The sequence below is a fragment of the Tenebrio molitor genome, chromosome 4, assembly GCF_963966145.1.
Source record: "Tenebrio molitor chromosome 4, icTenMoli1.1, whole genome shotgun sequence".
In the NCBI taxonomy this organism is placed as follows: domain Eukaryota; kingdom Metazoa; phylum Arthropoda; class Insecta; order Coleoptera; family Tenebrionidae; genus Tenebrio; species Tenebrio molitor.
Window position 1 is genome coordinate 2,773,108 of NC_091049.1, and position 23,599 is coordinate 2,796,706.

General features: G+C 34.7%; 3 protein-coding genes and 1 long non-coding RNA gene across 6 annotated transcripts; all 4 read right to left on the bottom strand.

The window, feature by feature from the left end:
• Positions 1–4,159: 4,159 nt before the first annotated feature.
• On the bottom strand, positions 4,160–5,975 carry LOC138129950 (uncharacterized). 2 transcript variants are annotated; one of them, XR_011159441.1, is made up of 4 exons: positions 5,241–5,975; positions 4,919–5,190; positions 4,473–4,862; positions 4,160–4,412 (listed from the first exon to the last, which is right to left on the bottom strand). It is a non-coding gene; the product is annotated as an uncharacterized lncRNA (long non-coding RNA). The 2 variants fall into 2 exon arrangements; XR_011159440.1 differs by having other exon boundaries at positions 4,160–4,862.
• A 1,132-nt stretch (positions 5,976–7,107) lies between these two features.
• LOC138129186 (farnesol dehydrogenase-like) lies at positions 7,108–8,159 on the bottom strand. The gene is made up of 4 exons (XM_069045438.1): positions 8,001–8,159; positions 7,483–7,944; positions 7,281–7,436; positions 7,108–7,227 (listed from the first exon to the last, which is right to left on the bottom strand). Exons 1-4 carry the CDS (start codon positions 8,106–8,108, stop codon positions 7,186–7,188), a joined length of 768 nt encoding a protein of 255 aa, XP_068901539.1. The 5' UTR covers positions 8,109–8,159; the 3' UTR covers positions 7,108–7,185.
• Positions 8,160–14,700: 6,541 nt separating this feature from the next.
• LOC138129943 (farnesol dehydrogenase-like) lies at positions 14,701–17,719 on the bottom strand. 2 transcript variants are annotated; one of them, XM_069046284.1, is made up of 4 exons: positions 17,501–17,719; positions 16,984–17,445; positions 16,782–16,937; positions 14,701–14,756 (listed from the first exon to the last, which is right to left on the bottom strand). In XM_069046284.1, exons 1-4 carry the CDS (start codon positions 17,606–17,608, stop codon positions 14,727–14,729), a joined length of 756 nt encoding a protein of 251 aa, XP_068902385.1. In that variant the 5' UTR covers positions 17,609–17,719; the 3' UTR covers positions 14,701–14,726. The 2 variants fall into 2 exon arrangements, with proteins under 2 accessions (XP_068902385.1, XP_068902384.1); XM_069046283.1 differs by lacking the exon at positions 14,701–14,756 and adding an exon at positions 16,578–16,736 and having other exon boundaries at positions 17,501–17,715.
• Positions 17,720–18,142: 423 nt separating this feature from the next.
• On the bottom strand, positions 18,143–19,217 carry LOC138129947 (farnesol dehydrogenase-like). Its single transcript, XM_069046288.1, has 4 exons — positions 19,055–19,217; positions 18,537–18,998; positions 18,335–18,490; positions 18,143–18,281 (listed from the first exon to the last, which is right to left on the bottom strand). Exons 1-4 carry the CDS (start codon positions 19,160–19,162, stop codon positions 18,240–18,242), a joined length of 768 nt encoding a protein of 255 aa, XP_068902389.1. The 5' UTR covers positions 19,163–19,217; the 3' UTR covers positions 18,143–18,239.
• Positions 19,218–23,599: the final 4,382 nt, after the last annotated feature.

A 23,599-nucleotide genomic window follows, 5' to 3' on the forward strand; every position in this document is an offset into this window, starting at 1 on the left:
CCAGCAATATATTCTACCACGTCATCAATAAATTCTGCATTGGGATATATCATTTGAAAATCTTCTAGTTCGTTTTGAAATTCTCCAGATTCTCTTAATATTAGACTGTCTATTTTTGGCTTCACAGTACTGGGTACTGACAATATTCCGATATGTTCTTGAGGCGCGCAATTGGCTGCTGCCGATGTAGCAATTTCTGCATGAAGGAGTAGCCTCTTGTATGCCCCTCGAAATTGCATAGCTGTGGGATTATTTGTAAAACCACCGCGAGATCTTATTGCAGAAAAAAACATCTCAATATGGTCTTGGCTGAGTTTGTAGGACAAAATATATTCCATATAATTATTTTTTGTAACTACGTCGTCGAAAAGGTTTCCTAAACTTCTCATGCAGATTATTAGGCCAACAAAACCTGTGCTTCTCCTTGTAAATAATATGTTATTACCACTAGGATCTCTTAGAGATTTAATATAACTTTCAGCCTCTTCAAAATATCGTTTAATTTCAACTTCATTTTTTTTTGTTAAAAGGCTTTCGCCACGGACTATGACTTAGTGAATTTCGAGTATTTAAAATATCAAAAATGTCATTAATAATTCTGCAAAAATTGGCTGTTGCTTCACTATTTTTAAAGTTACTCAGTCCTAAGTCTAAATTGCAGAAATCTAAGGCGTCTGCCACACTGTCACTAAACAATTGCACAGCCAACTTAACTTTCATTATTTCCGTTTTAAAACGTAAGTGTCTTTGAGTTATTTTGTTTGCCGCGTGAAGCCCGGTAGAATCTTGCAAATTAACCAGTTGTTCAAAAAAATTCCATCTTATCTGGGTGTCATTATTGTTATCGCATAAACATCCCCATTCACAAAGTGTATTTCTAATCAATTTTACCATATGACACGCATCTAGAAATATGTGGACCCTTTCTTTACTAAACGGATGCAGAAACCAAGGTACTATATCGGGCGGTCTCAATTTTGCTCCTAGTATTCTACCAACGGAGAAATTCGTGACTGTACCGTCAAAAGTGAGGGCCACAATTTTGGCCCCACAGTCATTAACCATTTTCAAGCAACCGTTGACTAAGTTGGCTTTTTCAACTGCAGATAGTCCATCCAATAAAAAATATGCAATTGGGATTTTCCATTGGCTATTAAGTGCTACTAATAAAAATACCAAAGCCTCTTTAGCTTCGGGTAAAGCATCGGTATCTATATTAGTACCAACATCTACAAGACCTATATATTTTCTCCCATCCCATTGCACATGTTTTTTAATGCACATTTCATCCATTATTAACCCGCAAATTAGGTCTTTTTCATTTTGCCTCATTTTATCAACTTGCATCTTAATTGCTGATAAGGACTCTGCGGTGTACCCCGGAGAACCATCAACAGTTGCTAACCATTTTCGTAGGGTACTAGGGTGTGGCAAGCAGTTGCCAAAAGTCTTGCGCACGTAGTTGTAAGCATTTGGTGAATAGAAATGCAATGTAAGGGCAAAACTACGTAATTGAGGGGGAAACTTATTACCTGGCGATTTCTTCAATTGTCTCAGTAACAATTCTTTTTCAGCAAGAGGTATAGTTTCCTGTAAATTTAAACATAGATGTGCACAATTTTCAAATATAAATTTAAATGACCCAAAATTAATTAAAGGAATTCTGAAAAAAATAACATTCCATATCATAAACAACCCACATACAAAAATGAAAAAAGCTCTCGGAATCAGTTAATAACATGCTACATGCTATATATGTATACTGTTTCCACCCATAGAGACTCGACTTCAAAAAGTTACTAAATCGCTACGTTTGAGAAAGTAGATTCTAGCGCGCAAGTACTTAATAACGCAAGTACTTAATAACGCAAGTACTAAATAACCACAAAAACGCAATAAAGAGGCGAAAAAACAAAATGTCAATCAACGTCAATCACCGTGAATCACCTGGTCATCACTTGACCCACTTGGCCCAAATGGCCTAAATCCCAAATCAACTGCAATCCGCCAATTGCAATTGTCTGTGCGCATGAACGACATAGGAAGACAGCGCGCGAGAAAATTGTTGGCTGGTAGCAACATAATTATTCTAAGATTTTACGATTTTCTGCATCATATTTAGTATTTTTTACTATTAGATTTTACAAATAGAATTCAAAAAAGTCGATTCTATCGCTGGAAATACTGTACATACAGCAGTATCTACACGTGCAAGCAAGATAAAAATGCAACTAAGTATTCTCTACATAAACATGCACATTGATACGAAAATGTAATGCATGCAAAATCTAAAATTTCATACATTTAATACCAAACTGCAGTCTTCCGATATCTTTTTTGATTCTTTTAAATGTTCAGCCAAGTTATTTAAAGTTTTGATTTTTTTCGTTAGTCTTTTATTCCTTACTTCCATAATTTTTAATTTATTCCGAAGACGTCGAATTCTTTCTTTGCCAGCTATCCACATTCTTTCCGCTTTAAGCGGACATTTTAAATCTTCTTTTTTGAAATCCCCAAAATTTGAGGGCTCCTTTCTTTTTCTAAAAATAAAACAATAATTTTTATATAAACAGAAAATAACATATGTATTTACCTTTTTATGGATAGTGGTTGAAGAAAATTTTGTGAAGTGGATGGCAAAGGCACTTCTTCAGTTTCCTCAGTAATTATTGGTTTATTAATTATACCAATTTTTCTAAAAGAATATTTCTATATTTTTATAAATAATCTTATCATAGGTACTTGAAAATTTCATTTAGAGAGCATCATTTTTTTTTGTAGGTAAGTAATCACTAATCACATTCAATATTCAACTTACCTATTTTCAATTGGTTTCCGTTTTCTATTTTCCCTATGACTGATTTTTTGTAATAGGTGTGATGGAAAATTGAAAATTGATGGCACAGCATCTTTTTTCAACTTTGAATTTCCTTTTATTTTATATTCAAAATCATTTTCTTTAAAATGATCGCTACATAGTGTGCAACTTTTTGATGGAATAAAATTCTCCCTGCGAGTAGCTATTATCCATTTTTTTCTTAAATTCGAATCTGTTGGAAATCTGGAAATGCGGTCATAATTTGTGTTAATTTTTATTCTTAGTTATAACAATCTTTTTTTTTATTTTGTGTATATTAACCCGTTATTAATCTTGTACACTTTTGCTTACCTGTGAAAAGACACGTTTGAATTTTTTGAGGCACGATTAGTACACTTATAAGCTGCACAAGACTGCACCATATTAAAGAAACAATTTTTAACAGTTTTTATAAATAATAACGCAAATAACACCAAATATAATTATAAAAAATCACAACAACGTCGACTGAAACCGTAACATTCCGTGTAAAGTATATCCACATTGGCGCGCTTTTGCCCTTACGCGTAAGACAAGTTGCCTAACTTACGTTGCCAACAGGCGCAGTTCGCAACGCTCGTTCCATAGGTTATTATTTCTATGTCTGCAGGTGATGCTTAAATAAATAATTTCAAAATATAACCTCAAAATACTATTTAACTTACAAATGTATTCTTCTCATTTAAAGTGTTTTCCACAGACCCTCACATAATTAGATGCAGGTTTTCCCCGTAATAAAGCATTTTCCTATGCTTTCCTTCTCTCTTCCCGGTTTTTAAAACCGAAAACATTTTCGATGTAAACATAATTTGCTTTTACGCGGAAATAAATGAAAACATGCTTCTGGTTCGTTTTTTCGGCACGTGTTACAATACAATAATTTATTTTATTTCCACCTTCTAAGTAAGTGACACTTTATAGGTATTTGTGGTAACTAAGTAAATGGGTAATTACAGGCAGAGCCCTGTAATATTTAACAGGCACGTAGAAGAGACCTGTAATAGTTATTACAAGTCTCATCAAAAAATAAATAATCAAAACTATGTTTATTACAAACACAAACAAATTTAACTATGCAATTACATACAGAGTGTCTATAAATGATTGTGGGATCCAAGTAGGCTTTGATTGTGTGCCGACTCTTTCACCAGAAATCGAATAATATTAGCCTGATCTCCGATGTGCAACCCCAGAACAAACTGGTTTTACTGGTTGCCTATTGCGCAACTTGACAAAATCAATGCTTGCAAAAAAATTAAATAAAAATAAATTAATGAAATGCATTATTGATAAGTTTCAACACTCTCAACAAATTATGTATTTATTAAACACTTAAGAAGGTGAATAACATCAGTGATTCAGTTAAAAAAGTAACAATATAAATTAAAGGAATGGTTCGAAGTGTCCTCCATTTTGCTCTGAATATTTTCTCACTCTCTTGATGTTACAATAGACGGTAATCTCTTCTATTAACTCGTTTAAATTATTAATTTCTCATTTATACACTTCACTTTTCACATAGCTGAACACAGAAAAGTCAGGTGAACAGATTATTCTGAAACCAATTACAATAATTTATGCAGCTTTCAGGATCATTAAGGAACAGCTATTGTACAGTTGTATGGATGTAAAAGCATGTTCTCCTCTAACAACTTTATGGCATGTAAGTACTGCAATTTGATGAGACAGTGTAGTAGGTAAGTTCTCGGATGTGCTTCTAAATGATCTCGTATATTTTCAACTACATTTTCCACCACCTTGGGACGACCTGACGATTTCCCCTTTTCAACACTACCGGTAGTAACAAAACGATTAAAAATTCCATGTATGTGAGCTGTGAGGCACTTTTCTAAAACATTTTGGTGCAGGTACTTAGCTAAAAATTCTTCTTTGCAAGCTTGAACGCTGTATGTCCATTCCTCATCTCTTTTAACACAGTTGCAGTAATAAGACATCATAAGAAACTTATTTTGTTCAAGTGTGAAGACTATTTTAGCAATTACTTCTAAAATATTTGTGAGGTTATAAAATTATTCTGATTTTCAATATAAAAACAGATACCTAAAGACAATACCTTTGTAACACCACCGGAAATTATCTAGCTCCAACACTACCGGTAGTAACAAAATTATTAACAATTCGATGTATGTGAGCTGTGTGGGACTTTTCTAAAACATTTTGGTCCAGGTACTTGGCTAAAAATTCTTCTTTGCAAGCTTGAATGCTGTATGTCCATTCCCTGACTCTCTTTTAACACCGTTGCCCGTTGCGGTAATAAGACATCATAAGGAACTTATTTTGTTCAAGTGTGAACATCATTTTAGCAATTACTTCTAAAATATTTGAGAGGTTGTAAAATTATAAAAACAGATAAAGACAATACCTTTGTAACACCACCGGAAGTTATCTAGCTTTGAAAAAAGTTTTTTTAAACAATAAGCAGACCAGGAACGCAAGAAACAATAAAACAGGGCTTCGAAGCGTAAATGAGGTTAAGTTGATTTGGTGTTGACAGCTTGTGAATATATTTGACAATTTGGCGGTTAGTAGTTGACGAATTTAAAGGGGTTGGCAAATTCAAATTCCAGAGCCCTCTGCGATCCCACATTCTTTTATAGACAGTCTGTACGTTAATAATGCATTTTGATCCGTTTCGGAAGTATTTTCATATCGCTCCTGGGATCGAATCAGTAGAGAGCCGCACTTGCAGCGTTGGTAATTCCGTGATTATTTTCTTGCATTTCAAGAAAATCGCCTTCAAAGTCTTCATCGGGCATTAAAGCCATTCTTTCTTTTCTTTCTTTTTGCAACAAATTTCACAAAACTTCTGACAGTATTTTTGTTGTTTATCTCAACACCATGACGACGTAGGTATAATTGCCCCACCGCCTTTCATTACAAAATTTTTATAAACATAAATAACAATTAAAAAACGAAATTTAAAGGCTGAAGGTGGAAATAAAAGTTTGTATGCAACTCGCTTAGCAATTAATCTTTACTGGGCTTACTGGCTTATGGGACTCGCTCCTTACGTCGCTCGTCCAACAAGTGCCAGCGCGCCCGTAAAGATTAATTTACTAAGCTTGTCACATAAATAACTATTGCCGATCTTGTTTTTAGTCATTTTTATAAATAAACTTCGATTAAACCCTCATTTTGTCTAAAAATCACAAACCACTTTAACAAACAACAGCTTCCATCTGCTCTAACATTTTGCACACAATTCTCACCAGATGCCTCACTGATAGCTGGAATCGCCAATTACCATTTACCTACATTTATTTTTAAAGTAACAGTAACGTAATTGGTAACATTTGACTCCATTATCTCCTTCCAGCTTATTGTTGTTGGTCGACCTTGACCGCTTGTGATCATTCTGTATTTCCGTTTTCTTTATTACTTAGTTGGTCATTCATAATCATAATGGAATGAGTAAAAGTCTCGCAATTTTTTTTTCTCGATACTTATACAGTGTGGAATAAAATGATTAAATTACTAATGCCATAAAAGAGCTGTTGCAAATGGCAAGTGGTTTTTTGCAACTTGAGTCAACTTTAAAGTTGACTCAAGTTGCGAAAAACCAATTTGGATTTGCAACTGCAACACTAGCTGTGACTTGCTTTTGTTAGCTCCTTTTTAATTTCAATCTCTACTTTGCATTCATATCATCCCTTCGCAATAAATCACATTTGGAATTTTGGAATATTTTGAGGTTAGGCTTTCTTTTTTTTGGAGAGCGGCATTTCGTATTTTTACAAGGGTAATGCAAAGGTAACTAGATGTAAATCATTTTATTCCACACTGTACATTAACTAGTCTTGCTCACCCAATAATAACAAAAGAGAGAAGTGATTGATTGTAACAATAACAAATTCCTGAAAATAATGTAATACTTACGTTCCGTGACGAGTCAAAGAAACTCTTAGTTGTGTTTTTATCCACAAATTGAATTGAGAATCTAGTGAGACGTAAGGTTCTCGATGATTGAGACTCCAAATTAAAAGAGAGGACATTATCGACAAATGCCGTGAGTGTAACAAAGACAGAAGTAAACACAACTTTACGGGATGTTTGTATCGTGTCAAACAGATTAACTTGCATAGACTCCAAATTAAGTGAGATGAAAATATTGGCGCAACCGTTGTCGTTACCTTTTATAATCGAGAACTTTAGTGAGACGTTGTCATTGGCGCCATCTCTGAATAGCCGCCGCACCAACTGCGTTTTACCAGATTTAAAAAAAAAAACACTTTCACAAACTCAATTTTGTTATATTAACGGACAAAGAAGCTTGACAAGTAATTAAACAATTGAGAAACTTAAGCTTTTTACACTTTTTCTCCGACTGGTTTGATTGTGAGCTCGTGGATCTACAAATTGAAAATAAATTAAAAAATGACAAACAACGCCCACCTAGACTTACTTGGACATGTTCTGGGGTTGACAAGGCATAGACGACACAATCTGCGACATCTTCACCCTTCAAAATGGGCATCTGTGCTAGCATAGCTTTGACCTCAGGAGTGTGAGTCTTGCGCTGAGTGGTCAACTCGCTTTCCACGAATCCGGGACTGACACTCTGCAATCTAAACTTAGAGAAGTCCCTCCAAATGATTGAGACTTACCGTGACCTTGATTTTGCTACCGAGATGTGTTAGTTCTTGCCTCAGCGTTTCTGTCAAGGCCGTAACAGCGAACTTCGCAGCCGGGTACACGTTCAGATGGCGTACGTTGGGTACTGTGTGTCCCGCAACGCTGTTGATGTGGATGATGTGGCCGTTGATGTTGTTGGCTTTCATGACCTTGACAGCTTCTCTGGTGGCAATGCACAATCCCAAGACGTTCAGATCCAAGGTGGCCTTCCAATCTTCGGTGTTGCCTTCTGTCAAAGTAGTGCGTTTGTGAGTACCGGCGTTGTTGATGAGGATATGGACAAGGCCTAGTTTCTTACTGGTCCACTCGAAGGCCTTCAAGATGTCTTCTTCTTTAGTGACGTCAGCTTTGACCGCGTGGAGTTTCCCCTTCTTTCCAGACAGTTGCTTGGAATGTTCTTCGACGAGCTCAGAACGACGAGCTATGCCCACCACCTGGAATAAAATCAAGATGAAGAAGTTTTAAAGAGTTATGTCGTGGAAGATGTTACTATGAGGCCTTGTTCTACCAGGGAGGCGGCGATGGCTTTACCAATGCCAGAACTTGCACCCGTGACGATGGCTACTTTGCCCACCCATCTGTCCATTGAGAGAACCATCGTGTGTTTAGGTCGTACCGTGTTTTCGAAAGTATTGACATTATATTAGACGAAAGATGCGTTATCAGTGAACCGATAACAGATAATCATGAAATCAGGACGCTTGTTGTGTCACGATCGTTGATTTTTTTATCGATTTTGTTCCTAAAAACTCAAGTCATCGATTTATTTGTCGTACTGCTGTTAGTACTGCAACGGTAGTAAGTAGTGGAAGACATTGGTCTCTCAGGCTAGAGACTGCCTAGAAAAGTATTTAGAACCATAATGAACTCGTTAAAGAATACACAGTTGGAGGTACTGGCGGTACTGATTGAACTCAAAGGGGTGGGTTTTAGTGAATTCTGCGCTGAAGAAAGTAATGAAAAACTAGATTTACTTATAAATAAAAGGACTGAAGAGATTTTATCTAGTACTAGAAGACAAAAAGAGAGAATGAAATACAAAATTGAAGCAAACAATTTGAATGGAAGTGGAACCAAAAGGGGTGTCTAGATTTTTTCAATACAAAATTTGTTGTTATCAATTGATTTTTTTTTACACTCTAAATCTGTTTCTAATTACATACCGGGTGTAGAATTGGTTTACCAGACATACGATTTTACATGTAAAAATAAGGAGATTCAATTATTGGCTCCCCTAATAATTTTATGGCAAAATGGTTAAAATGAAAGTTAGACATACACGTACTTCGGAGTACATACACTATTACCGAAGTACATATACTATTACCGATATTACTATCAAGTAATAGTGCAGTGCTTATCAACATAATTACCTACCGGCGTCTCGCCTCCACATTTTGACTTTGTTGTGTTTTTATACAGGGTGTCCCAGAACTCGCGACCCAGAGAAAACAGACAAATGCCGACGACAATCTCGATTCTAAAAATGCAAACGAAGAACAATTAATGACTTGCATAAGAGAGTTGTGAGACATCTAAGATCCACCAATTCCAGAAAGGGAACTCTGAGGTGTTAATGTGAATAAAATCGGTTGCTAAGTTTATAAATTGTCACAATTAAATAATGTCAGAATGACATGTCCGCTAAAGTGTCAACATCAACATGTTAGGTTAAGGCAAATGTCATTCAAGATGTCACATTCGCCATCGATCACATGAATCTATGTATTTTTATTTTTTTAAATAAAACAACAAATGGCGGTTCTGAAAACACCCTTGTTTATTCTAATGCACGTGAGCTTATCGTACAAAACAGGAAGAAAAGGTATAACACAAGCCAAAAGGGATTATGAAACGAAAAATATATACAATCAGAGGAAGTGCTCAAAGTGGCCACCATTCATTTGTAAGCATAACTGTGCCAGTCGCAAAAGATTCAGTTTAGAATTCGTAACCATTTCGGGAGTAATTGTGGCCAAAGCTTCCTGAACGCAACTCCTGAATTGACTCCTGCAGCAATAAGGCAATAGGACTGCACAGGCCAGTGTCGTGGACCACCACAACTTATCAATCGATGAGGATACTGTTGATTCAAAATTTCTCGAACTTGTCGACTGAAGTGTGGTAGTGCGCCGTCGTGTTGAAACTAGCCGATAGCACAAAAAAGATGTGGAATGTCTTCAAGCAAATTGGAAAGTTCTGCAATCAAAAATTCTCCATTCAAAGTTCTGGGTGAATGTCTCGGGCTTACCGTGCAGGAAATTCAAAAGATCCTACCTAAAGAGGGAAGTTAACTGACATGTAAACTAATTTCTATTGAAGACATACCACACGATTCCCTAATAGACCAACTCACAAATGTATATAAAATCGTTGCTAAAATGCTCTTGAAAATAGAGCATGTGGATTTACTTCATTTCCACATTCTCCGTAAATTATCAACATTTTCACATAATCCGCTGCAGAATACATGATGAAAGAGCACGGTTGACCACGACGGCGGTACTAAAGCGATTTGAAGTGATTTGAATGAAATTTTGACACTGACGTTTCTCAAAAGTTTCATAGCCGGTCAGTTTATTGAAAACGTAATAAAATATGCAACCTAGCAACAATTACGGGAAATAGACCTGGATGGCTTAAAATGCTTTGATTGGTCGAATTAAACTGTTCTTTTCTTGAATACCGTTCAACATAGAAACATTTTTCATTGGGATTATTTATTTGTCCTTTTATGAAGATTTCTCCTTTTTTCTCTGGGGCGCGAGTTCTGGGACACCGTGTATTATGTTCTGTGTTAATGTTAAGGAACTTCCTCACTATATGACATCAGTATAATAATATACTTTTTTGAATTTCAACTACCAATTTGTTCCCTAAATCCAGAATTTTTAAATTTTTAAAAAGAGATTGCGGTACTATTCCCGTTGCTGAAATTATAAGTGGTAAATCGAAATTTTTTCTAAACACCAAAGATTTCTCATAGCAACGGAGAGTTCTAAATATTTATTAATTTTTGTGTTATATGTCTGTGTTATATTGTGTGAATTTGGAACAGCTATATCTAAAAGATACCTATGCTTGCTTTTGTTGTTTATTTAAAATAATAATGTCTGGTCTGTTATGCTGAATATGAATGTCAGTTAAAACTGTACGATCAAAATATAATTTGTAATTGTCATTTTCCAAACAACTTTCGGGTTTATAAATATAATGTGGTTGTGTATCCTTTAATAATTTGAATTTAACTGCTAAATTCATGCGTATAATTTTTGCGAATATATCATGACGTTTCTTATATTCGCTTTGAGCCAAAACGGTGCAAGAAGAAATGATGTGTTCAATGGTTTCCCCTTCAGTTCCGCAAATCCTACATTTATCAATGATCGATTGCAAACTGCATATGTGTTTTTTATAATTTCTTGTATTATTTATAACACGATCTTGTATTGCAAATATAAAACCCTCAGTCTCAGAATGAATATTTGATTTTTTAAGCCATGCAGGAGAAGCTTGAATATTAATTTCTGGTTGTTCTAGTTTTTTAAATATCTCCCATGTAAAGAATTCTGTTTTATACGGTGCGATCAATTAAAAAATAAATCGACTCGGCGTGTTACCTATGGCAACCCATGCTATAGCATAGGCTCCAAAGCAAACTCGATTTATTTTTTAAATGATCGCTAGGTATTTGCTATAGTGTCAGGTATATTTGGCTCAACAATATCTGAAATTATATTATCACTTAAATTTAAAGGTGTGTAACCATTATCGGCTGAAACCGAAGCGTTAAAAAAGGTGTTATCACGAGCTCTATTGAGGAAATAATTTTTTAGTGAAGCAATTTGATTGTGTTGTAGAATTTCTAGATTTGAAAAACCCCTACCACCATTTTCGCGTGGTAAATTAAATCTTTCAATAGCAGATTTGGGGTGATGTTTACAAAATTTTGTAAAGAGAACTCTAGTTTGTAAATTAGTTTTGGATCATTTTAACACCAAAAGAATAGGTCAACAATGGAACAGCATATGTATTAACTGCTTTAATTAAATTATTACCGTTTAATTTTTATTTTAAAATAGATTTAATTCTTAAATAATAGTAGTTTTTCTTCAAACGTCCGTAAATTATGACATTATCCTGCTGCATTGATAATGCTAAAGTGTCACTTCATTGTCATGGCATCTAACGAGTTGACGAGCGGCAGATAAAGTTATTATCTCCGCTGAGAGCGGCAGATAAAATTATTATCTCCGCTGAGGGCGTCCGTGAAGTTATTATCTCCGCTGATGAGCGGCAGTAAAGTAAACTAGCTAAATCATTTGAAATTCCTACCTGGTTTCTTAACATGTCTTAAATAATTTGTTATGAAGGTTTGAAGAAAAAATAGTATATCTTATTCGAAGCAAAAATGGTTTTATGTGCTTTGGCTGGTTTGTCATCCTCACTGCGTTCGGCAGCCAATCTACCAGCTGCAGCACATAAAACTTCATTTTTGCTCCTCATAACATAATATACAGAGTGTCTATAAAAGATTTTTGCCGCTTTGTAGCATATTGTGTTACCAAATCGAAAAACATAGGTTATGTAACTTCATTAATGACAGGTTCTTTGATTTTTACAATAAAAGTAATTAAACGCCTTCATGAAGCAGCAATCCATACTCCAACCTTTGTAGGATGCAATCGGGTTTCTACAAATGCATGTGGATTTTCTGAACTCCATATTCTATAGTTTTGTGCTTCGTCCAAGAAAAAAAAACTGATGTCTAATAATCTGCAAGGAAAGTTAATATGAAAATTATTTAATTCAGTTCATCATTACGAATCTGTCATCATCCAAGTTGTTTAAAAACCAGTTGCAGTATTCTAAGCGCCTCTCAGAATCACCTGGTTGAAGTTCTTGAAGTGTTGTGGTTTTGTATGGGTAGAAGTTCAGGTTTTTCCTAACAAATTTCTGACAAGTGGAGAGTAGTACATCAGCCTAAAGTGATAACTTCCTTAGGGACTTTTCTGAACTTTGTTCCATTCGTTGGCATAAATATTCAACCATTTTTTCATTCACTGGCGATCTTCCTACACTTTTGCCTTTTTCAACATTTCTAGTTGCCACCAATCAATCCACAATCATTCTGACGGGTGCAATTAAATTTGCTTCCATGATGTCATTTCGAAATTTTCCGAAAAATTTTTTCTTGCAAACTCTATTCTGCAGGGTACCATTTCGGTAATACGACATCAGAATGAAGGTGTTTTGCTCTAGCGATAAAACGATAAAACCATTGGGGTTTACTGAAAAGATGCTGATTACTTACTGTAAACGTATGAAAATAAATGTCTTACCTTCGCTACTTCGTGACTTGTTTTTGGTATTCAAATTTCACACTTATGCGGAAAAACGTTTTAGTCTTGATAGACTGTAGAAGAAAATTACTTGTAAAACAACTAAGACACCGAACTCACACCTGATGCGCTATGGTTTAATAAATAATTTGACATTTGTCATTTGACTGACATCTAATTTGCCGGCTTCAACGGGTTGACATAGTTCGGCCAAAAAAAATATAGAGCCGCACAATTCCATAGGACTCTTGATATTATGTTCTTTTATAGATACTTTGTACTATTTTCTAAATTTTCTTTTGATTGATTAATACCTAAATATTTATAAAATTCTCCTTTATTTAAATTTTTAATGATTTCTCCTTGTTTAGTTAGGTATACAGGGTGTTTCTGAAATACGTGTGTTAATTTTAACCATTGAAAGGACTCGCCAATTTATGAAACTTTTCTCTATAACATTTTGTAAAATTCGTAAAAGTATTCCAAGATTTTTCGCCTCACAATTTTTACCAAACGAGTCGTTTTGTGTGATTAACTAGTTTCTATTTTTTGTAACCATGAGAATCTAAATTTTGATTATTAATTTTTTTCTATAACAATGGAACTTTTTAACAAAGCTCTGTTTCTATCACAACAGAAAATTTTCGCCCTTACCCATAGGCCGGTATACGTCAAATTTTAAATCAATTTGTATTGCTTTTTCGTAAAAATGTTACAGAGAGAAGTTCATGATTTGGCGCGTTCTTCCACTGGTTAACATTAACACACGTATTTCAGAAACACACTGTATATTCTAAATTTTCGTAATGACCGCGACATGTTGATTGCGTTTTACACTTATCAATACCAAAAGTCATCCCAATATCATTTGAGAAATTTTCAGTTATTGTTAGTAAAGATAAAATGTGATTCTTTTTAGATGCATAAAGTTTTATGTCATCCATATAAAGAAGGTGATTTAATTTGGATAGTGTTGTATTATAAAGTCTAATATTAAAACCATATCCAATGCTATTTAATAGATTTGTCAAAGGATTAATGGCTAGACAAAGTCATAAAGGACGTAAAGAATCTCCTTGATAAACTTCCCGTTTAATTTGAATAGGTTTGGATTTTAATTTAGTATTGTTTATTGATAAATTTAAAGTAGTTCTCCAAAATGTCATAACATGGGATAAAAAGTTAATTAAATCCAAATTAATTTTATACATTTTAAGAATTTTAAATAACAATGAATGTGGTACTGAATCATAGGCTGTTTTGTAATCTATGAATGCGGTATAAATATTTCTATTATGTTTTCGAGCTTGTTCCATTATTAACGTATCTATTATGAGTTGTTCTTTACAACCAAAACACTCCTTACCCCAACCTTTTTGTTCTTCATTAAGTATATTTAATTTTTGACAATGGTCGTAAATTATTACTTTAACGCAAGATGTCATAATTTTATAAATTATAAGCAGAGATGTGATTGGCCTATATTTTGATGGAAATTTAGTATCGGAATCTTTTGGTTTCAGGTATGTTATACCATGAGCCAAAAACTCTGGAAATGTGTTAGGTTCCCTAATAAATCCGCTAAGCTGATCAAGTAAGCATTTATGAAAACAAGTAAATTTTTTTAACCAAAAGTTATGAATTTGGTCACCTCCAGGGGATTTCTTTATTGTTGTTTATTTATTTCTTTATTTATTTCTTCTTTATTGTTGTTTTGTAAAAATTGTTACACATTTTTATTCACAAGGGACATATAGGAATATAGTGAGGCGTCGTTACTGGCGTCATCTCTTGAATGAACTTCTGATTATATTTTATAATGTTAATAGATGTACAAAAAACGAAAGAAATGACGTGTTTGTACAGAATGTTTCTCAAAGTGGCCTGATTGTGAGCTCGTAGATCTAAAAATTCAAAATAAGTCAAGATTTTACAAAAATTTCACTCACCTGGACGTGTTCCGGGGTTGACAGGGCGTAAGCGACGCCATCTGCTATGTCCTCGCTCTTCAGAATAGGCATCTTTTAAAAGATAGCGTTTATCTCAGGACTCTGAGTCTTATTCTGAGTGGTCAACTCGCTCTCAACCAATCCGGGACTGACGCTCTGAAATCTAGATTTAGAGGAGTCCCACCAGAACACTAGCACTTACCGTGATCTTGATCTTGCTACCCAGATGATTCAGTTCTTGCCTCAGAGTCTCCGTCAGCGCCGTAAGAGCGTACTTCGAGGCCGGTACACGTTCTGGTTGGGTACGTTGAATATACCGTGTCCGAAAACACTGTTGATATGGATGATGTGGCCGTTGATCTTTTTGGCTTTCATGATTTTGACGGCTTCATTATGAAGTGAATCATGTAATGCATACTTGTTTGTAGTTAATAGTTATACAGGGTGTCCCAAAAATTACGTACAAACTATATCTATACTTACTATAGTTCATTTTTTAATGCTGTAGAAAAAGTCAGGCAACCCAATATACAGTCTTCAAGGCTGTCCAGATACCTTAAATTGATTTATAATTGATATGAATCCACGATGCCGCTAAAAATTCTGTTTGTCAAAATCTCCGTCAATCTGACAAGGTTTTGACGTTCCATGAAAAAATTTAATTGAAATGAGAAAACGTGTTTAATAATGTGTTTAATCTAGATTTCATAAATAAAAAACAGTAAGTTAGTAAATAGAAACAATAATTAACGATAACTCAGACATATTATGGATTTAAATCAACTCTCATCTTCGAATTCTTCCGGTTAATCCGAATCGTCGTCAGACTCTCTAAGGTGTATAATAATCAGTGGTTCCACGGTCACTTCAATACGCACATCCAATTCCCACATCTGCTCTTCTTTAGTAGTTTAACCGTATTCCCAAACCCTTAAGTTCCGCATGTTCATCATAGACATGTTTGTAAATGTTCAACATCATGTTTTTTCGAATACGGATAAGGGCGACTTACTCTTTCGTTGAACATAATTTGTTCTGTGCAGCCCATCGATAATTAAGTATAAAAACCCTTGACCAAACTAGCCTTTAAATTAATACCTAATTGACAGTGACACGAACTGACATTAATGCATTTATTGTGGCATATGGCATCATGGATTGAAGTAATTTACAAAATTGAAATAGGAATCTTGTGAACTATTGAAAGTGTATATTTGGCTGCCTGACTTTTTCTACAGCATTAAAAAATGAACTATACCATATCGAGGTTGTTTAAATGTACATGAAAAAAAATATAGAAAAAATGTTTCCGACAAAAAATCAATTATTTTTGTTATTATTATTAACGGTAATATAATGTAAACAAAGATATATTCGTACATCATTACCTTGAAATGTTACCGTAGTGGATTTAAAATAATTTTTTCGATTTCCAAAGCTTCTAAATTCTCTATTATGCAAGATTAGATATTGGTAGTGAGTGATCTTATTCTGTATTTTATGATAATGTGTACGAGGAGAGGTAGCTGCCATGACAATTTCATACATATATTTCAAAATAATTGACCTGTTAAGTGGCACTTTCAAAGACCCCCAAATTAGCTAGTAAGTCCAATAGAATTTTTTTAACATTTTTCTGACGTTTACGGTAATCTCTTCTACCCCGTAGTGCACCGTTAGTACGCCATTTTTGGGACACCCTGTATAATATGAATGATAACTTATCGAGGTCATGTGATAAGAATGAAAGAATTGTGTTTGTTTATTTTTAAGTGATTGCGATTTTTGTTACGTTTATTTGTATAGAATGTACACACTTTTATTTAGAAATGGTCATTTAAATCTAGTAGGAGGTTGGTACTGGCGCCATCTCTGATTGAACAGTCGTTGCTTCTAATTAATTTCTCCAACTGGTTTGATTGTGAGCTCGTGGATCTACAAATTCCAAATAAGCCAAGATTTTGCAAACATTTCACTCACCTGGACGTGTTCCGGGGTTGACAAGGCGTAGACAACGCCATCTGCGATGTCTTCGCTCTTCAGAATGGGCATCTTTTCCAACATAGCCTTCCTCTCAGGACTCTGAGTCTTATTCAGAGTGGTCAACTCGCTCTCAACCAATCCGGGACTGACGCTCTGAAATCTAGATTTAGAGGAGTCCCACCAGAAGACCAAGACTTACCGTGACCTTGATCTTGCTACCCAGATGGTTCAGTTCTTGCCTCAAGGTCTCCGTCAAGGCCGTAACAGCGTACTTCGAGGCTGGGTACACATTCACGTGTGCACCGCTGAATACATTGTGTCCCAGGACACTGTTGATGTGGACGATGTGACCGTTGATGTTGTTGGCTTTCATGACCTTGACGGCTTCTCTGGTGGCAATGCACAAACCCAAGACGTTCAGATCCAGAACGGCCTTCCAGTCTTCGGTTTTACCTTCTGTCAAGTTGGTGGGTTTAGCAGTACCGGCGTTGTTGACGAGGATGTGAACCGGTCCCAAGTTCTTTGTGGTCCAGGCGAAGGTCTTCAAGATGTCTTCTTCTTTAGTGAAGTCGGCTTTGATCCCGTGGAGCTTCCCTTTCTTTCCGGAGAGTTGCTTGGAATGTTCTTCGACGAGTTCAGAGCGACGGGCAGTACCCACCACCTAGAAATAGTCGAAGTTGGAAGGGTGAAGGATGGAATCATAGGGGTGGACTTACGATCAAGCCGTGTTCGACTAGAGAGGCGGCGATGGCTTTGCCGATTCCTGAACTGGCACCTGTCACTATGGCAACTTTGCCTACCCATCTGTCCATCGAGAGAACCATCGTGTGTGTGGGTCGTACCGTGTTTGTAACAGTACTGAGAATAAACTAGATGAGAGATTCGTTTATTGGTGGAGAGATAAATGATGATGATGCAAAAATTATTGCTGCGTCATAACTACTTGCAAATAAATGATATTGTGGTACCTACATTTATTTTTAAAGTAACAGTTTTTCGGCGACGTAATTGGTGACATTTGACTCCATTATCTCGTTCCCGCTTATTGTTGGTCGACCTTGACCGCTTGTGTTCATTTCATTCTGGATTTCCGTTTTCTTTATTACTTAGTTGGTCATTCATAATCATAATGGAATGAGTAAAAGTCTCGCAATTTTTTTTCTCGATATTTATACATTAACCAGCATTGCTCACCCAATAATAACAAAAGAAAAAAGTGATTGGTTGTAACAATAACAAATTCCTGAAAATAATGTAATACTGCCGTTCCGTGACGAGTCAAAGAAACTCTTAGTTAGTGAGACGTTATCATTGGCGCCATCTCTGAATAGCCGCCGCACCAACTGCGTTTTACCAGATTTACCAAAAAAAAATCATTTTCACAGACTCAGTTTTGTTATATTAACGGACAAAGAAGCTTGACAAGTAATTAAACAATTGAGAAACTTAAGCTTTTTACACTTTTTCTCCGACTGGTTTGATTGTGAGCTCGTGGATCTACAAATTGAAAATAGATTAAAAAATGACAAAAAACGTCCACCTTGAGTTACTTGGACATGTTCTGGGGTTGACAACGCATAGACGACACCATCTGCGATATCTTCACCCTTCAAAATGGGCATCTGTGCTAGCATAGCTTTGGCCTCAGGAGTCTGAGTCTTACTCAGAGTGGTCAACTCGCTTTCCACCATTCCGGGACTGACACTCTGTAATTTAAACTTAGAGAAGTCCCTCCAGATGATTGAGACTTACCGTGATCTTGATATTGCTATTTAAATGTGTCAGTTCTTGCCTCAGGGTCTCCGTCAAGGCCGTAACAGCAAACTTCGAAGCTGGGTAAACGTTTATTTGTGGTATGTTCATCACCGTGTGTCCCGCAATGCTGTTGATGTGGACGATGTGGCCGTTGATGTTGTTGGCTTTCATGACCTTGACAGCTTCTCTGGTGGCAATGCACAATCCCAAGACGTTCAGATCTAGAACGGCTTTCCAATCTTCGGTCTTGCCTTCTGTCAAGGTGGTGCGTTTTCCAGTACCGGCGTTGTTGATGAGGATATGGACAGGGCCTAGTTTCTTACTGGTCCACTCGAAGGCTTTCAATATGTCTTCTTCTTTAGTGACGTCAGCTTTGACCGCGTGAAGTTTCCCCTTCTTTCCAGACAGTTGCTTGGAATGTTCTTCGACGAGCTCAGAACGACGAGCTATGCCCACCACCTGGAATAAAATCAAGATGAAGAAGCTTTAAAGAGTTATGTCGTGGAAGATGTTACTATGAGGCCTTGTTCTACCAGGGAGGCGGCGATGGCTTTACCAATGCCAGAACTGGCACCCGTGACGATGGCTACTTTGCCCACCCATCTGTCCATCGAGAGAACCATCGTGTGTGCAGGTCGTACCGTGTTTTCGGAAGTATTGACAATATATTAGATGAAAGATGCGTTATCAGTGAATCGATAACAGATAATCATGAAATCACAACGCTTGTTGTGTCACGATCGTTCATTTTTTGATCGATTTTGTTCCTAAAAATTCCTAGTCATCGATTTATTTGTCGTACTGCTGTTAGTACTGCAGCGGTAGTAAGTAGTGGAAGATATTGGTCTATCAGGCTAGAGACTGCCTAGAAAAGTATTTAAAACCATAATGAACTCGTTAAGGAATACATAGTTGGAGGTACTGGTACTGGCGGTATTGATTGAACTCACAGGGGTGGGTTTTAGTGGATTCTGCGCTGAAGAAAGTAATGGAAAACCAGATTTGGTTATAAATAAAAAGACTGAAGAGATTTTATCTAGTACCAGAAGACAAAAAGAGAGAATGAAATACAAAATTGAAGCAAACAATTTGAATGGGAGTGGAACCAAAAGGGGTGTCTAGATTTTTTCAATAAAAAATTTGTTGTTATCAATTGATTTTTTTTACACTCTAAATCTGTTTCTAATTATAGATTCTGAAATGAAGTAGATCAAACGTACCTGTTTGTTCGTCGTTATACAATAAGAGTGATAACTTATCGAGGTCACTTGAGACGAAATGTTTTTTTTTTTATTTGAGCGAGTCTGCATTTGGTTATTCTTCTTATTTTTCCCTCCACCACCCGGCGGCACGGCAATTTTGCCGGAGTACATACACTATTACGGATATTACTGTCAAGTAATAGTGCAGTGCTAATCAACATAATTACCGGCGTCTCGCCTTCACATTTTGACTTTGTTGTGTTTTTATATTATGTTTTGTGTTAATGTTAAGGAACTTTCTCATGATATAATATGAGTGTAATAATACAGGCTGATTCACGTAGCCCGTTCATTAGAAACTTTCTGATTTCCCCAAATCATATTAATATGAAAATTGGTAGTTGACTATAATCGACTACTCCAAGTTCAAATGAAATATTTTCAAAATGGTGGCACTTCCGGAAATACCGGAAATCGACGCCATCTTTATTTTTTTTAATGGAAAGGCCTCATTTTGACTTTACACTTAGATTCTACGTTAAATTCTGAGTTTAGAACGTCTTTTTGTCAACACTTATTTGTCATCGTTTTTGACCTATGTCATCTTTTTTGCAAAAAAGCGGGGTTGCAGGGCTTCATTAACAAATTTATAACTCTTGAACCATCGGAAATAAATAATTGATTTTTTTTAGTTGAATTCCTAAAGACCTGGCCGATCTTTTCCGCCATTAGTAAATTTTTTTTTTTATGTTTCATACGCCTACTGAAATTTTTCAAAGTTGCTAATCAAAAAATGTCAAAAACTTCATTTTTTTAAATAGCAACCACCATTTGTGACACTAGATATAAATGTAAAATTTAATTCTAAGCCTACTTTTATTAACATTGTGTATGCCTATTCCCAGCCGTTTTGGCGTAATTTCGATTTTTTGAGTAAAATATTCTTTTTTTTTATCAAACAATTGTTTTATTTAAATTTTTATTCAAAAATCACATGCAATAAACAGTAGATAATAACAAAATAATAAAAAATAAGCAAATTAACAAAAAAAATATGTTCAATGAAATCATTTACATTAAAATATTTTTTTGTTAATTTGCTTATTTTTTATTGTTTTGTTGTTATCTAATATTTATTGCAATGCTATTTTTGAATAAAAATTTAAATAAAACAATTGCTTATAAAAAATATTTTAATCAAAAAATTGAAATTACGCCTAAACGGCTGCAAATAGGCATACATAATGTTAATAAAAGTGGCCTTAAAATTTAATTTTACATTTATATCTAGTATCATAAACGGTAGTTGCCATTTAAGAAAATCAAGTTTTCGACATTTTTTAATTATCAATTTTAAAAAATTGCAGTAGGCGTATGAAACATAAAAAAAATGTCGTTGATAGTGCAAAAAAGCGGCCAAATCTTTGGCAAGTTAGTAAGGTAAAAATAAATTATTTATTTGTGATGGTTCAGGAATTATAAATTTTTTAATTTTAACATAGGTCAAAAACGATGACAGATAAGTATTGACAAAAAGAGGTACTAAACTCAAAAGTTAACGTAGAATCGAAATGTGAAGTCAAAATGAGGCCTTTCTATTTAAAAAAACAAAGATGACATCGATTTCCGGTATTTCCGGAAGTGCCGCTATTTTGAAAATATTTCATTTGAACTTGAAGTACCTAGTCGATTATAGTCAACTACCAATTTTCATATTAATATGATTTTGAGAAATTAAAAAGTTTCTAATGAACGGGCTACGTGAATCAGCTTGTATATCTTTTCAACTACCAATGTGTTCCCAGATCCAGAATTTTTAAATTTTTAAAAAGAGTTTGCGGTACTATTCCCGTTGCTGAAACCAAAGATTTCTCATAGCAACGGAGAGCTCTAAATATTTATTAATTTTTGTGTTATTTGTCTGTGTTATATTGTGTGAATTTGGAACAGCTATATCTAAAAGATATGTTTGCTTTTGTTGTTTATTTAAAATAATAATGTCTGGTCTGTTATGCTGAATGTGAATGTCAGTTACGACTGTACGATCAAAATATTATTTGTAACTGTCATTTTCCAAACAACTTTCTGGTTTATAACTATAGTGTGGTTGTGTATTCTTTAATAAATTGAATTTAACAGCTAAATTCATGTGTATAATTTTAGCGACTATATCATTCATTACTTTATAAACCAATAAGAATCTTTGATTTTCTTTAGTTACCATGTATTACAGCGGTTATTGTAGTAACCAGGGCGATTTCGAATATACGAACCTTTGTATATTCGAATTAACTTAACTTACAAAATGTTTTGCGCTAACCGTCACATTAAATCTTTCTGCTACTGAATGCGCCCAGTCGGTTTCGGGAACCTGTTTATTTGTTTATTTATTTATTTTATTCATGATGTAGTCTACCCGTATACAACTCGACGATGGAAAATTCTCGATTACTCGACGTGTTGCCGGAAACACCACTCGATCTACGATCTCGTGGTGTTTCCGGGCAACACGTCTCATATAATTGAGAATTTTCAATCCTCTAGTTGTATAATATCATGACGTTTCTTATATTCGCTTTGAGCCAAAACGGTGCTAGAAGAAATGATATCTTTAATTGTTCCGCAAATCCTACATTTATCAATGGTCGATTGCAAACCGCATATGTGTTTTTTTATAATTTCTTGTATTTATAACACAATCTTGTATTGCAAATATAAAACCCTCCGTCTCAGGGTGAATATTTGATTTCTTAAGCCTGCATATTAATTTCTGGTTGTTCCAGTTCTTTAAAATATCTCCCATGTAAAGACTTCTGTTTTATATTTGCTATTGTGTCAGGTATATTTGGCTTAACAATGTCTGAAATTATATTATCACTTAAATTTAAAGGTGTGTAGCCTTTATCGGCTGAAACCAAAGCATTGAAAAAGGTGTTATCACGAGCTCTATTGAGGAAATAATTTTTTAGTGAAGCAATTTGATTTTTTAGCAGTATTTCTAGATTTGAAAAACCCCTACCACCGTTTTCGCGTGGTAAATTAAATCTTTCAATAGCAGATTTGGGGTGATGTTTACTAAATTTGGTAAAAAGAACTCTGGTTTTAATGTTTATATTCTGTAAATTAGTTTTGGACCATTTTATAACACCAAAAGAAACCAAACTGCTTTAATTAAATTATTACTGTTTAATTTTGATTTTAAAAGAGTTTTAATTCTTAAATAAAATTGCTTTTCTAAATTTTCATTTATAATTGAGTGTTGAATATGATTTGATTGATTAATACCTAAATATTTATAAAATTATCCTTTATTTAAATTTTTAATGATCTCTCCTTCTTGAGTTATACAGTGAGCGGCAAAAGTATGGAATAAATTCATTAAAAATTAAACAAAATTTTTTTCAAAAAAATCTTTCGACAGGTCAATTTTAGTTTATAAAAATACATATTTTAATATAAAATCAAATTCCAAGCAGTCATTTGTTTTCGAGTTATGACGTCAAAGACGGTTTTTTTAAATGGAAACCCCCTATTTTTTTTCTTGATTATGATAGCCCTTTTAATTGTCTAAATGACAGTATAAAAATTTTGTTACCTTACATAAGGAAATTTTTGTGAAAAAAAAATAATAATGTTGGAAAAAATAAATTTTATAACGAACAAAAACAAGTCAAAAACTGTGTTACTGAGTACTTAAAATTATGGAATTAAATGTTCGAATTGCCATCCCCCAGCTTGTTGACAATAAGCAAGTTTATGAAGAAATTCCCCGTTTCAGTTTTATCTATCGCATCCAATTAAAATGAGAATCGCCCTCAAATGTCACATGATTTATATTGACAAATCACAACTCCGAAT

Bases quoted from the DNA above. Each gene is read 5' to 3' on its own strand.
- LOC138129186 (XM_069045438.1), bottom strand. From the start codon at position 8,108: ATGGTTCTCTCAATGGACAGATGGGTGGGCAAAGTAGCCATCGTCACG. The intron at 7,945-8,000 runs GTAACATCTTCC...ATTTTATTCCAG, and splicing joins TGGTAGAACAAGGCCTCATA to GTGGTGGGCATAGCTCGTCG. The intron at 7,228-7,280 runs GTAAGTCTAGGT...TTCAATTTGTAG, and splicing joins CAACCCCAGAACATGTCCAA to ATCCACGAGCTCACAATCAA.
- LOC138129943 (XM_069046283.1), bottom strand. From the start codon at position 17,608: ATGGTTCTCTCGATGGACAGATGGGTAGGCAAAGTTGCCATAGTGACA. The intron at 17,446-17,500 runs GTAAGTCCACCC...GACTATTTCTAG, and splicing joins TAGTCGAACACGGCTTGATC to GTGGTGGGTACTGCCCGTCG. The intron at 16,737-16,781 runs GTGAGTGAAATG...TGGAATTTGTAG, and splicing joins CAACCCCGGAACACGTCCAG to ATCCACGAGCTCACAATCAA.
- LOC138129947 (XM_069046288.1), bottom strand. From the start codon at position 19,162: ATGGTTCTCTCGATGGACAGATGGGTGGGCAAAGTAGCCATCGTCACG. The intron at 18,999-19,054 runs GTAACATCTTCC...ATTTTATTCCAG, and splicing joins TGGTAGAACAAGGCCTCATA to GTGGTGGGCATAGCTCGTCG. The intron at 18,491-18,536 runs GTAAGTCTCAAT...TTTAAATTACAG, and splicing joins ATAGCAATATCAAGATCACG to AGTGTCAGTCCCGGAATGGT.